We start from the raw sequence: 15,273 nt of genomic DNA on the forward strand, positions 1-15,273 counted from the left end.
TGTTTGTTTTTCCTGAAAGTAATTGGGAGTCATTGAAGAATGCTAAGCAAGGGCATAACCTAATATTTGCATTTTGGAAATATCACTTTGTTAGCTTTCTAGCAGCAAAGAGAACAGACTTGGAAAATCTATCAGACTCATATTTTTACCAGTAATGGATCTCACATCTAGTATTGTCAAGCCAAAAAAAAAAAAAAAATCTTAGAAATCATCTCTTCTCACCCACTTATTGTAGAGATGAAAAAACTTATTTTCAAGGGTTATAAGGTAGTTTATCCAAACTACTTATCTTTTAAAAAATTATTTAATGAAATTAAAAACTCTGCCCTACAATTCAGCTCTTCTAGGCCTCACTACCACCTGCCACTTTGCTGGCATTTCTGCTAGGTGGGCTCATTTCTATGGACATAGCTCAGGGCAGATCCTCTTCAATGACTGAAAATATTTACCCATTTTGAGAGCTGGTAGAATATATATTCTAGGAGCATGAGAAAAATTTTAACTGGTTTTGTCCATTTTCTCATAGTGATTAAAAAGTTAAACCCTTCTAAACCACAGATTATTCTTTGAGCTTCTAATACTATTTAAATTACAACTCCCAAATCTTGAATGATGTAACATACTCAAGTCCAAATGCTGCTTTTTTTAATTCGGTACATCACATGGTAGTTACTTCACATGACAGAAGGCAACATGACTAGATTGGCCTGGTAACAAGATCTTAGAGGGGTTCTCTGTGCTGTAATGCTTCCCATCCCCTCAATCCTCCATAAAAATAAACGGGTTGATTATGTCATGTTTCTGTCCAGGAAATCTCAAAGAAATCCACAGAGGTGCATCTAATCTATATAATGCTACAATCTCATGATCCACTGGGTTGGTTCCTTCAAATGACCATGGTAAGCATATTGTGCAGAGCAGCAGGTCCCAGTTTTAACAGCCCAGAGCTAGCCTGCCATCAATTCATCATTCCTGAAACAAATTCTGCAAGGTAAGTAGATTTCATAGACTAAAACATCGTAGACAGACATATTTAGTCGATACCTAGTGGAAAAAAATTAAGGCAACTGTCTTAGCCATGCAGATATAAAAATCTACTTGCTTCTGGAATACCAGATAACCACAGCAAAAGAGAATGGTGTCTGGGAGAATTCCAAACCACATGCACTCTAAAAGTCATTGCCATTTGCTTCAAGCAAACATGGAAGAATGCAAATGCACAGCAGCTCCATTATTAGTAATGCAGTAAATATTGCCGTCAACCCCTTCCAGGTAGAGATCCTGCAAAGAATCGGTGAGCGCAAGATCTCAGGGCTCAGGACCCTTATAAACATTCGCTTCATTTCAACCCTCACAAGAAACTGCATGTTTATCTCCATTTCACAAATAGGCAAACAGGCTCAGAGAGGTCCAGACATTTGTTTAACTCTCACACAGCATGAAAGTGGTAGCTACAATGTGAACCCATATCCGTCTGAAATAAATCCTGGGCTTTCTGTGTTCCAGGTCCCCACATGTGGACTGGCTCCTAGGGGGTGGAAGGATCAGGCTGAAATGCCGCTGGTGCAAGCCTGGGGGGATGTCATGATGGAGACCCCGGAGAGTATAGAGTTCAGAAAGTCCCTGAGATTAGACTACATACCAATTTGCTACTTGGAGTGACGCCCTCCACTGAAGAAGTTAATGCAGAGGTTTTGTTCTTCCCATTTAATGGATCAAGACAACTGAGGCTCACAGACCATGACTTGCTTAGATCCCAAGAAAAAGCAACGACTTCCCTACATAAACTCCAAAACTACCAATTGGAGCCCAGGGCTCAGTGTCCCTTCCTTAAGACTTCTTGTTATTCTATCACCAGTAAGAGCTCTATATTTATTTGACCAGGAAAAGCATCTTCTTAGCTTGAAAGGGAAAAAGAACACCTCTTTTAAATTGTCTCTGTCTTGCTAAAGTGTCTTACATATATTTAGCATGATGAAGGCTCATCACGATAGTTAAATGAAATGAAATGTCATACTTTAATTTTGTTTTTATGGTGGTAAATTAAATTCTCTGAAAGATGCTGTCAGTCACATCAACATTTCATAAGATACCCTTTATCCATCCAACATGCCAGAAACCCAAAATACAGTCTCATCCACAGTGTCCTGAATTTTACATTTATTTAATATAATTTCTACATGTGTCTTTATTTTTCATTCTGCCAGTGAAACACATGGTGAAGGCTTTTGTCCCATGTTTCACTGGTTGGACAGTGACAACCCTGACCATCTTAGCTGATGTTGCTGGACCACTAATTACAGAGCAAAATTAAACTGCAAAGAATCAAGATGTGCAGAAAGTCAGGAAGCACAAAGAAAAGGCATCATGCTTTACGCGTGTTCATTCTAGATATGTTCATTATCTGCCAAAGCCTGGGGAAGGCAAATATGGAATTTAAAAAGACACCATCTGTTGTGTGATGTTCCAAATTATAAACTTAACCCTTAATTTCTACATCACCCGCTGTTCAGTCATTCTCCTTCTTTGGGATGAAAAAAAAAAAAAGGGGGGTGGTTAGCACATGAACTAAGCAGGTTTAGCAGGATCGATGGAAGTGCCCTGTAAGACTTTTTGCTAAGCCCAGCATCACAACCTGTATATTTTTTCCAAAAAGTAATTCTTGTTAGATTTTACTCTTAAACACTACACATACAGTGGTTGCCATTAAGCTAAGGGTCCACAATCACGCATAGCCAGCCACATTAGTTTCTGTAATTTTTAGGTTATTTAAAACCTCTGGGCTCTTACAAAGTAAAAACAGAGATTTTAGAAATCTTTCAAATCTGTGAAATGAAGAGTAGAGTAATTCCTCGAGCAAAGAAGGATTTCTTTTGGAAAAAAAAAAAATTTTTTTTGAGACAGACGTAAAACAAGAGTATATAGCCCAAATCAACTTCCTATTTAAATATTCAAAGGCAACACATGGCATACACAATGGGAGAGATTGCCACTAAAAAGGAAAAAAGAAACGTATCCTTGAAAATGCCCATGTTTTCTTACGTGTAGATCTGAACTATCCTAGTTTTTAAAACACATTTAACAAATGCAACACAACTCATTCAGGGTTGATTTGAGTTCACAAAATAATTTTATTATATGTAAGAAAGCATACAGGCAATAAAATTAAGAAAACATTCACAATGCATAAATACCACAGACCTGATGCAGGAGATAGTTTTCAGTAGATATCTTTCTTATTACCCATTCATCTAAATGTTAAGTCAATTGCTTATCAACAAGAATACTTTGTAAACATTTCCAAAAAATTCTCTTGAAATGCCCCCACATGAATTAGTATCTGGCAATGGAGCCTTAGGATACTTTTTACAGTTCAGGTGATGACACAGGAACTTGATGCCAAAGCACAGAGAAAGGGCTAACATTTGTCAAAAGAGATGCTGATGGCTTTGGTGTGCTTAACATACGCAAAGAGAAGGGGGTCTCCTGTCTTTTCTACCAACAGAAGTGTCTTGCTCAAGGATGATAATGAGGCACTATCTGTTAGTTAGTGTACCATTAACATTTAGACTTTTTTAAAAAATCAACTCTAAGTTCAGATTAAAGCACTACAAAAAGTAACCCCACTGAGTAGCTTGGCTGGTAAGATGGAGATGCAGGATTTGACCTTTGTCCATGGGTGAGATTGTTGTGACACACGAGTTAAGGAAACTCACTGTCTTCATTACACATCTCTAACCAGGACAGTCATTTATTTGGCTCAGAAAAGCTATCTGACACAGGAAATGAGAAAGGACAAAGAGGGCCAATTATCTTACATAAATACAGAGTGGCATATACTTTTTATTACCACCTAAGATCATATATTTCAAGTTGGATTCTTCTTAAGCTAACTTTTATTTCAAATATTTACAGAACTGCAAATCATTCTCCTGGGAAAGTCTTTGTCACTTAAGAAATTTTGAACACAAGAGTAGCTATGCTTTTTTAAATCTTTCAAAATCTTTTTAGGAGAAAAAAAAAAGCAATCACAGCATTTGTCAATTCTCACCTCGTATTTATTTGTTCCCATGAATTTTAAGGAATCATCACAACTTCTTTTTTTTTTTTTCTATTAGACTTTGCTGTGTTTCTGGAAGTTATACATGAGCATTTAGACTCTCAGAGAGTCTATGTATTTGTTTCATCGGCTTATAAAGTGCTAGTTAAATGGACAAAAATGCTATTGTAAAATTTCAGATAACTCATTCATTTACCCTATTAAATATGATAAATATAGATTTATTATAATAAATTAAAAATATCCATATAATACAATAAATAAATAAACCAATATCAACAAAGCATCAACTCTGGAAAAAAAAATCCCATTCCTACTGTAAGGCTCAATTATTTTTTAGGAATAATTTATGAAGGCATGCACCTACCTTTACAATCTGACAACTTTGCTTGGACCAGTGTTAGCACCTGTTTGTACACAGCAAACTCAACCCTTCTCACTTCCTTCCGGGAAAGATTTAATATTTAAGTGAAGCTGTTCATTGTTGATTCTTTGCCCTATTTCTTAAGTCCTAAGATAAGGCTCAGTTTCTAAAAATATCTTTGGAGCCAAAGACACGTCCCTTATGAACATTCGCTTCACTTGTGTCCCTCTTGATTCGCTATGAACAACACAGAAAACACACTGGAATGTAGATTAAAATGTAGTTAGTTGTGTGTTGAGGGGAAGCAGCAGAGGAGGGCTTGCCTGACATCTGAGTCTCACCACACCTTAGTTTCTTCACAGCAAGCCCCAGAGAAGTCTCCTCTAGCTTCTGCATGAGCATGTCTGCTAGGATTCATCTTGGAGTTCAGGTCGGGTGCTGCCCGTTTTGTGTGATGGGCTGGATCTTCTCTAGAGAGACATCAGTGTCATAGTCCAAAATGACAGATAGGGCTGGGGACAGCTTCTCCAAGGGCTCGGCTATTCCACCCGCCTCTGCCTTCTTCAGGTCCTCAGAGGAGCCCACGGCATGTGGGATCAGATACACCAGATTGCAGTCCTTGGAGATGGAACCTCGAGGCTCGTGATGGCTGGAAAACACCACAGCCCCATTGTTATTGATGCTAACTGTCTCTATGGCATTAGTCGTCGCCGGGCAAAGTCTGTAGCATCCTAAGAGGGTGGAAAATGCCTTCCGAAAATCAGCATTAAAGGCATAAATGATGGGGTTCAAGGAGGAATTAGCCCACCCAAACCACACAAACACGTCAAAGGTGATGGAATCGATGCAGAAGGGCTTGGTCTCCCCAGACCCACAGAAGGGCACCATGCAGTTCAAGATGAAGAAAGGGAGCCAGCAGCACACAAACACCCCCATGATCACAGACAGAGTCTTCAGAACTTTAGTCTCTCTTTTGAAGGACATCTTAAAGGAGCTTTCCGGTTGAGAACACTCCACGGGGTTTCCGTTACCTGTAGTGGTCTGGCAGTTCTTGGCATGGACTGCTGCCCTCTCCAAGGCCGAGATGCGCCGTATTTGTTTCTGAGCGATCCTGTAGATCCTTGTGTAGGTGACAATCATGATGGCCACAGGGATGTAAAAGCTTATTAGGGAGGATGAAATAGCATATGTCCTGCTCAAGCTGGAGTCACAGTTGTTGGTGGTCTTACCCAGGGAAGTGGCATTCCCATCAGAGGGGCTTGTGGGTTTCGCCTTGTGCCAGCTGAGCTGCACTGGAATGAAGGAGATGAGAACAGACAAAGTCCATGCCACGCTGATCAGAATGAAGGCTGCCTTGGGGGTCATCTTCCTCTCATACCGGAAGGGGCTAGAGATGGCCCAATACCTGTCCACGCTGATCACACAGAGGTTGAGGATGGACGCAGTGGAGCACATGATGTCAAAGGCCACCCAGATGTTACAGAAGGACCCAAAGGGCCAGAAGCCAGCGATCTCAGCCACCGCTTTCCAGGGCATGACCAAGACAGCCACCAAGAGATCCGACACGGCCAAGGAGATAACGAAGAAGTTGGTCACCTTGGACCGCAGGTGTCGGAACCTGATGACAGCAGCACAGACCAGCGTGTTCCCCAGGAGTGTGGACAGGATGAGCAGTGACAGAAAACAGGCTGTAAGGATGCGGAAGGAGAAGTCCCTCTCCACCACCATCCCGGCGCCGTCCATGGTAGAGGTGTTCAGAGTCCTCATCTTCCTGAGGGAGAGCGCAGAGGGGGGCTCGGACACCCCTCAATTTCCTAAGCAGGGATTAGGGGTTGGTCAGACCTGCAGGAGTCCTCGCTGGTCAGGCAGCCCCTTGCACAGCCCCACTTGCTCCCCTGGGTGGAGGACCTCACCAGCATTCCATTAGAGGGCTGCAACAATTGTGTGGCAGGAGCCTGCCCTTGGCAGTCCAAATCAGCCCCTTGGAAGGTCCCTCTTGCTCTCTACAACTGTCTTCTGACTCCCTTGCTCCAATTCACTGTCACGGGGACCAGTTGGCCCTTCAATGCCCCATGGAAAGCACTGGCTTTTTAGCATATTCTAAGCTATCAATCCAGAGACTCCCAGTCTTCTGCCGAGCTAGTCAATTATCGTCACATTTCGGGGCTGTTGTCTTTCTGGTGGTGACAGAGAATTCTCCCCTTCTGAGGCGCAGCTGAAAATACATGCCTTGCTCCTCCAAGCCCCTGGCTCTGCACCAGCTCCCCCAAAGCTCTAGAAAGCAAGGAGAAAGCAAAGGACGTTTGCCAAGATAAGCAGATCGCATCTTTACTGTCAAGCCCAATCCAACCCCCTCTGAGCCACCTACCTTGCCTTGGGGTTGTCTCTCTCCAAGCCCCCAGGAGCTCGGGGAGAGCGGGCTTCGCGAGGCACCCGGGAGGCACGCCTGAGTCCTACCCTGCGCGCGCAGCTGGGGTTCTGCTCCCGATGCGCAAAAGTCGCTGGAGCAGGTTTGGGAAAAGGATTCTGGGCCAGGTCCACAGAGAGCTGGCGCTGCCCCCACTGCCTCCAATGGCTGGAGATGGTTCAAAGCGAACGAGACCCCGGAAAAATGCTCCCGGACGCTTGGAGCCTCCTTGAGAGAGGGCACCCCCAGTACTAGTCACCTGGGCAGCTTATTTGCTTCCTTTCTCCGGAAAACCAGCGCCCGGGCGCCCCTCGAGTGGCCTCTGGTCCCTCGGGGAAGAGCCCTGCGCCTTCCAGCGGAACTGCCCGCTACCTCCCAAGGAGCCCGTGGGAACACGAGGCAGGGAGAGCCGAGCTGGCACCGGCGGGCGCACGGGCTGGCCAGGTTCCCTCGGGGCACAGCCCACCCCCACCCCCACCCCCTGTGTCCCTCCCCTGCCCTGGAGGCGGGCTTCGCTTGACAGGCAGAGTTACGGGCGACAGCCCCACGTGGTTCCCCCGGTTGGTGCCGCGGGCGAAAGGGGTGGGGGACGCCCAGGTGAGCGCTCGTCCGCCCCGGGTTACCCCGCCGAACCCCGGGCCCCCGGCACTCGGGACAGCACCCGACAGGGGCCCTCGAGAAAAGATCCGATGTTAAAACCTCAAGTAAGCCTGGGTCGCCGGAAAGCAAAGCTCCGCCCGACACTCAGCGCCTCCTGGGGTCAACCCGAAGCCCTTCCTAAAGACCAAACGGAAGCAGGGACCGCGCTCACTCTCCCACGGACACCAACCACTAGAACAGCGCGCCCAGGTCCGACAGGCGCTGCCTCCAAGTGCCCCCCAACTAGGGTGAGATGTGCCCTGCGGGCGCCTCTACTCACCGCTCGCCGGCAGGGCTCCGTGCAGCAGCGCGCCTGGCCGGTGCGCTCCGCTGCGCCCAGAGGGCGCTCACTTCGCGCTCAGCTTGGGTAGTGGGCTCGTCCACGGCTGCGGTCAAGGCCGGACTGCAGCCAGTGCCCAGCGCCCGGCGAGCGCCCCAACCCCAGAGCCACGCGCTCAGCGGGCCCGGGGCGCCCTCTGCCGGCGGTTTTGGCTTCCTGCGCCCTCTCAGGCACCAACCTCACCGGTATGGTCTCCAGCATCCACGCGGGACCCGCGCCTGGACCCACTCTTCCCTGACTATGACCGCCAGAACCTGGGAAAGAGGACTCCTCCGCTTGAAATCCCCTAAAAACTGACAAAGGTGAAAAAATTTCTTTTGCTAGCACTGCATTCATTGAGCCACTGTATTTTCCTGAGCCTCACTACGTATCAAGAGCGACAGGGTAAGCAAGATGCAAGCCTTACTCTCAAAGAGTAAACCAGAGAGAACTGGCAGTTACCGAGTGGCCTCTGGGTCCCAGACACACGCCTTATGTCGTCCACCCTTTAAAGAATCCCTCCTCATAAGCCTCCTCATCTTCACTTTGCCAGAGTGGAAAATCAGGTTCAAAAAACTACCCAAAAGTTGCAGAGTTAATGAGGGTGCCGGCTGCCTGACTCCCACCTGCGTGTTTTTTTCACCTACACGCCACTGCCTACTGGGAACTCTGAGTCTAGTGCGGGATCCGGCGAACTAAATAATTACCCACAGAGCTAAAATAGAGGAAAGGACAAGATGGAAGCAAGAAGGCCTGGTGGAGATGATTGCCCCTGAGCCCCTCCCCTGCTGCCCTGGGCAATGCTTCACAGGACGAACTTCACAGCTGTAAATGGCGAGATCACCGCGCCTTGCCCTGCCTTCCTAGACGTGGGGAAGATAAGCAAGCAGTTTCCATGTCAGACTTCCAGGCTTCCCATCCCTACCCTGCCGCTGCTGGCTGCGTGTGCCCTCTATCCTCTCTGAGCTTGGTTTCCTCCCCTGTAAAACGGTGATGACATAACAAGATTGTTAAAAGTATTAAATGAGATGATGTTTATACAGGGCTTGGCACGAAGCCTAGGACCCAGTCAGCCCTTTCCAGGTAGGCACCCCTGAGGGCTCGTTAGAAAACCTGTAGTCTTATCTCCTTGAGAACCTCACACCACACTGGAAGCCACAATTTCCTCTGTAAAAACCCTGACCCTAAATAACAATTCCATTCAATTAGCCAGTTCAAACTGCACCTTGATTTTAAAGGAAAGAATGGCGTTACAGACAGCAGATCCTCCTGTAACTCTGTTACCAGCTCTGTTCTTCCACCCTTGGTCTTACTGTCACACATATTGACACCGTGGGTCATGAGTCATGGTCACAGATACAATTTTTGCCACAAACCTGCCCAAAGAACCACATGCTTATAGAGTCTTAAAGCAATGCTTAACATAATACTTCCAGATCATTTTCCTTAAGGTAGTCATTCCGCAATCTTCCTGGCTTTATTGCATCTTTCTCTCCCTTTTACTAACAAACACAAGTGAAAGAATATGCTTCTGGTTCAAGACAGTCATGTCAGCCTTAATGTTTAACTCCCCACATTCTACCCACCCATCCTGGAGTGTTTCCACTGCAATTACCCAGAAATACACAGGTAGGGGAAATTCAGCATTAACCCTGGAAGGCAGGAAAGATTGGGGGATGGGGGTCCTTTCTCCAGGATAAAAGGCAGATAGGACTGAACTGAAGGAGGGAGGTCTCCCTGGGATTTTTCATCTGGAAAGAAACCCCAAAAGAACACACTACAAGATGAGGGTAATAGGGCCTGGAGGCCAGAACAAGGCAAATTTGAGGGGTAAAATTTCTGTCTAATGATTCCCCTGAGAAATACCACCAATGCCTGAGTCCTCCCAGAGTCAATAATCCTGGCACTGCCCTGCCCACTGCTCTTTATATTAAAGCCCCGTGGCAACCAGTCTGATCTCAGGTGACATCACATTCAATGAAACGCCAGTTCAACAGCCAAAAAATATTTGACATGAAATTTAAATATGAACCGAAACCTCGTTGGCGGGAAATGATGTTCATAACACATTTCGTATCCTTGTTTTTCTCAAGCTCAGCAGCTGCTCCAAAAAAAAAAAAATCCTTTTTTCTTTGCTTGAAAAATTCCCTAAATTCTTTCCAAACTATCCCACACTGACCTGTGTTTTTTTCTCTCAACTCATTCACCTGATAGGTCTAGGTGATCAAATCAGCATATATCACTTTTGTACTGGTTGAGAGGTATTTCTTGTACAAGTAAATTTCTGCCATTTTTACTTTCAGAGCATCCAATTTCCTCCTTACCCATAACATAAAAAAAAGAAAAAAGCTCAGGAATGCAGCTATAGAAGGAGGGAAGTCTCTGTGAACACCTAACAGGATAATTTTGTTTCCTGTCACCTAAAAAACAAAAGAGTGGGACAATTTCTTACGATTCCAAGACAGACCCTTAAGTTCTCTTCCTGGCAAACTTAGGTCACTGATTTTTGAACGTCATTGCTGAGGGAACAGGAATAAGTAAAATGTAGCTTAAATCTCAGGGTTTTTTTCACGTTGCAGAGTGTGAATTTCAGACCAACTTAACAGTTTGGCTAGAGGTTTGAGGGTTTTTCCATATTTTCTCTCTTGAAGCCCAGGTGAAACAAAATTTTCCATTTTGTTCTGTAAAAATCTCCCCCACAAACATCAGGAACCGAATATAAACGCGAGCAGGTATTAGCATTAGATCATGCTGGGAATGTAAACCCTAACACAAAAGCACATTTGTTTCCCAAACTGGCGGGTCTTTTAAGCTGTATGGTGATTTGTGCACTGCGGGGAGGGGGACGTTAACATGATGCTTTTCAACAAATTTTTATTGGAGTTTGTAAAAGTAAATGAATACAGAAGTCATGCTATCACAGGGGAGCTTAAGCTCATAAAAGACTAAATAAAACAACTGAACTGTCAAGTATAACAAATGAAATATTTGGGAGGCTTTAGGATTATTAAAGCTAATTTTATACCCAAAATGATTGCTTATAATGTTAGTGAAAAGAGATAAAGCTTGGCTGACCTTGACTGAGTAACTAGAATGCTTGTTTTAGACCATAAATATAACCTCTGAAATTCCTGATCCCGTGTTGGATTTTCTTCTCCTATAAGCTTATTATATGATTCAAAAATCAACACTATTAAAAAATTTTAAATCCACAAATATCACTTTGAGTAGAGGTTGAGAGGTAGTTCAGCATGTATAATGTGTGTTTGTTATTGTTGTGCCTGTTCTTGGTTTGCTTTTTCCTTTTCCTCGTTTTCTGACTTCTGCAGATTTACTTGAGTAGTTTTTATGATTTCTTTTTATCTCCTTCATTGCCTTATTTTCTACAATTCTTTGTTTTGCTATTTTCATGGTTGCTTTAGGGTTTACATCATATACATGTGAAGATATATAAGATATAGGTACAGACATACCCCGTTTTACTGCATTTCACAGATATTGCATGTTTTACAAACTGAAGGTTTGTGGCAACTCTGTTCCAGCAAGTCTATCGGTGCCCTTTTTCCAACAGTGTTTGATCACTTTGTGTCTCTGTGTCACATTTTGGTAATTCTTGTAATGTTTCAAGGTTTTTCATTATGATTATATTTATTATGGTAATCTGTGATCAGTGAAGGCTCAGATGAGGGTTACCATTTTTTAGCAATAAAGTATTTTTTAATTAAGGTATGTGCAGTGCTTTTTTAGACATAATGCTATTGCACACTTAACAGACTACAGTATAGTGTAAACATAACTTTCATATGCACTGGGAAACCAAAAATTCATGTGACACATTTTATTGCAATATTCACTTTATTGTGGTGGTCTGGAACTAAACCCACAATAACTCTGAAGTATGCCTCTATACATCTTATATCAGACATATGTATGATATATATTATAGATCTATGTAAGATATAGATTATGTCATATCTTATACATCTTTCTCACAGACTATCTTCAAGTGATATGATACCATTTTGTGTATAGTTAAGAACCTTACAATAGTATTTTTCCATGTCTTCCCTCTCAATCTTTATGCTGTTTTTGTCATACATTTTACTTCTATACATGATATAAATTCCAGAAAGCATTGTTATAATTTTTCTTTAAATAGCCAATTATCTGCAACACTATTTACAATATCCAAGACATGGAAACAACCTAAATGCCCATCGACAGATGAATGATAAAGAAGATGTGGTATATATATATATATATATATATATATATATATATATATATATATATACACACACACTGGAATACTACTTAATCATAAAAAAGAATAAAATAATACCATTTACAGCAATATGAATGGACCTAGAGATTATCATACTAATTGAAGTAAGTCAGAAAGAGAAAGACAAATACCGTATGATATCACTTACATGTGGAATCTAAAATACGACACAAATGAACTTATCTATGAAACAGAAACACTCACAGACATAGAGATCAGACTTGTGGTTGCCAAGGGGGGTGGGGGTGAAGGAGGGATGGATTGGGAGTTTGGGATTAGCAAATGCAAACTATTATATATAGAATGGATAAACAACGATGTTCTACTGTATAGCACAGGGAACTATATTCAATATCCTGTGATAAACTATAATGGAAAAGAATAAGAAAAAGAATGTATATATACATGTATAACTGAATCACTTTACTGTACAGCAGAAATTAACACAACATTGTAAATCAACTATACTTCAATAAAATAAATTTTAAATAAATGGCCAATTATCTTGTAAAGATATTTAAATAATAAGAAAGAACTATTATATATTTACCTGTATAGTTACCTATGTACCACTTCTGACAATCTTCATTCTTCTGTAACTAGATCCATATTTTCATCTGGTATCATCTTTCTGTTTGAAGGATGATCTTTAACTTTTCCCATAGTACACATCTGCTGGGGATGATTCTTTCAGCTTTTATATCTCTGAAAAGTCTTTAATTTGCCTTTGTTTTTGAAAGATATTTTTACTAGGGATAGAATACTGGATTGACAGATTTTTCCTTTTAGTGTTTTAAAAGCTTGGACCACAGTTGCCTTCCTTGCATTGTTTCCAGTGGGAAATCTGATGTCACCTTCATCTTTGTCCTTCTATATGAATACATTTTTTTTCCTCTGGCTACTTTTAAGATTTTTTTCTTTATCATTGATTTTGATCAATTTAATCATGATGTACTTTAGTGTAGTTTTCTTCAAATGCTTGGTGTTCTAGGGATTTGTTGAGATTCTTAGATCTGTGGGTTTATAGTTTTTGTCAAATTTGAAAAACTTTGACCATTTTTTTTTCAAGTATTTTTTTCTGTCTCCCCTTTTCTCGTTTTCTTCAGGTTCTTCAATTATATGTATATCAGACTGCTTGGGGTTGGGCTACAGCTCACTGATGCTTATTCTATTTTATTCCCTCTCTTTTCTCTGTATTTTCATTTCAGATAGTTTCTGTTGCTATATCCTTGAGTTCACTAATATTTTTCTTTTTCACTGTCTAATCTGTTGTTAATCACATCCAGTGAATTTTCTATCTCAAGTTTTGTAGTTTTCTTCTCTAGAAGTTCATTTTGTGTCTTTTTTACATCTCCCATGTTTCTATTTAACATTCTGAATGTACGAAATATAGTTATAATAATGGTGTCCCTCTTTGCTAATTCCAACCTCTGTGTCAGTTCAATTGATTGCTTTTACTTATGATGGGTTGCATTTTTCCAATTCTTTTCATCCACAGTAATTTTTGACTGGATGCCATACATTGTGAATTTTATCTTGTTGGGTACTGGATCTTTTTATATTCCTACAAATATTCTTGAGCTTTGTTCTAGAACACATTTAAATTACTTAAAAACAATTTTATCCTATCAGGTATTTGCTTTGAAGACTTGTTATGTAGAACAAGAGCAGTTTTTAGCCTGAGACTAATTATTTTCCATGACTGGGGCAAGATTCTTCTGTGTACTCTACCCAATGCCCTGTGAATTATGAGGTTTTCCAGTCTGGCTGGAGGCAACAAGCACTGCCGTGTGTGAGTTCCCTATAATCTTCACACTCCCATTTCCTCACATCATATACTGATTAGTTTCCTGCTGAATACTCTAAGGGACTCTGAAGATCTCTGGAGTTCTGTCTCTCTCTCTCTCCCCTCAGGTCTCTCCTTTCCAGTACTCTGTTCTGTGACCTCTAGCTGCCTTAGTGTCCCTGGACTCTAAATTCTGTCTCCTCAGCTCCAGGAGTCCACCAGACTCCACCTCTGCTACCCTTCCCCACACCATGACCTGGAAATTCTCTTGAGTCAGTAAGCTGGGGCAGTTTGTAAGGCTCACCTCACTTGGTTCCCATCTCTGAAGGATCACCATCCTTTATTGTATGATGTCCAGTATCTTGAAAACCATTGTTTCATATATTCTGCCCATTGTGTTGCTTATTTCAGATAGGAGGATCAATCCAGTCCCTATTACTCCATCCTGTCTGGAAATAGAAGTCTCAACTTTTAAAATTTTAAGTCTAAAGAGGCAAAGGAATCAAGCCAGAAAGGGAAATTGGGGTTGGAAATGAAGATTGATTCCGCAATACTGATTTTCTTCTGTTTTTTTTTGTTTTTGTTTTTTTTTTTACACCTCCAAACTGCTACTGGCCCATGGCTCTGGACTGCCACAGGCACCAAATCTAGCCCTGGCCCTCCTGTATTATGCCTCCAGTGTTCTCCCTCTTCCCCCATCTAAACCCCTCAGTCTTCAGAGATATATGGAGTCAGTTTGGCCCAGCCTGGCTTTCTGGGGTTGTGGACAGAGTCAATTCTCTGAGAAGAGATGGAATGGTTACAAATGCCATCATGCATTCCGTAAATATTTCTTGAGTGCCTATTATTGGCCAGGTACTTTTCTAGGTGCTAGAACCACAACACTGTACAAAACAAACATTCCTGTCCTCGTAGCATTTATATTCCTGTGCTAAATGATAAATGTCTTTTGTACAACACAATATAGAATTACCATGAGTTTCAATTTTGTTGAAAAAAAATGAATGCTCTTACTGGCAAAATCATAACCTAAGCAAAGATAAAATATGGGCTCATTCAGAAAAATTGTTTACACTGTGTAAATATAGAATCTATTTAAGTCACCTTGGAGAGTCTTCTTTAGGCCATTTACAGAAAACACAAAGCCCAGGGGAGAGACTTTGCAGAAAAAAATGCTGAAGCAGGCTCTTGAGGCTGTAAATCAATGCTCTGTGAAGACACAAAAGATGTTAATTCGTCTGTTGGGCCTATGAGATAATTTATGATTAGAGGACCCCAGAGAGCATCCTTCAATTCACAAAAGAATTCACGAGCTGAGGCCTTTCCTCCCAGCCTATCTCTGCCATTGGTTAAGTTACTGTCCCTCCTGACAACGTAATCACTGGTCAATCTAAACCCCCAGCTTCACATGTC

General features: G+C 42.2%; 1 protein-coding gene and 1 long non-coding RNA gene across 2 annotated transcripts in view; one reads left to right on the forward strand and one right to left on the reverse strand.

The window, feature by feature from the left end:
- LOC309623785 overlaps positions 1 to 15,273 on the forward strand; it is a 519,468-nt gene that overhangs the window by 67,426 nt on the left and 436,769 nt on the right. The window lies entirely within an intron of this gene.
- Positions 1,469 to 7,202, reverse strand: DRD1 (dopamine receptor D1). The gene has a single exon (XM_082381223.1). The coding sequence runs from the start codon at positions 6,189 to 6,191 to the stop codon at positions 4,851 to 4,853; it is 1,341 nt and encodes a 446-aa protein (XP_082237349.1). The 5' UTR covers positions 6,192 to 7,202; the 3' UTR covers positions 1,469 to 4,850.

Source organism: Balaenoptera borealis, assembly GCF_965194805.1.
Source record: "Balaenoptera borealis genome assembly, chromosome: 2".
NCBI lineage: Eukaryota > Metazoa > Chordata > Mammalia > Artiodactyla > Balaenopteridae > Balaenoptera > Balaenoptera borealis.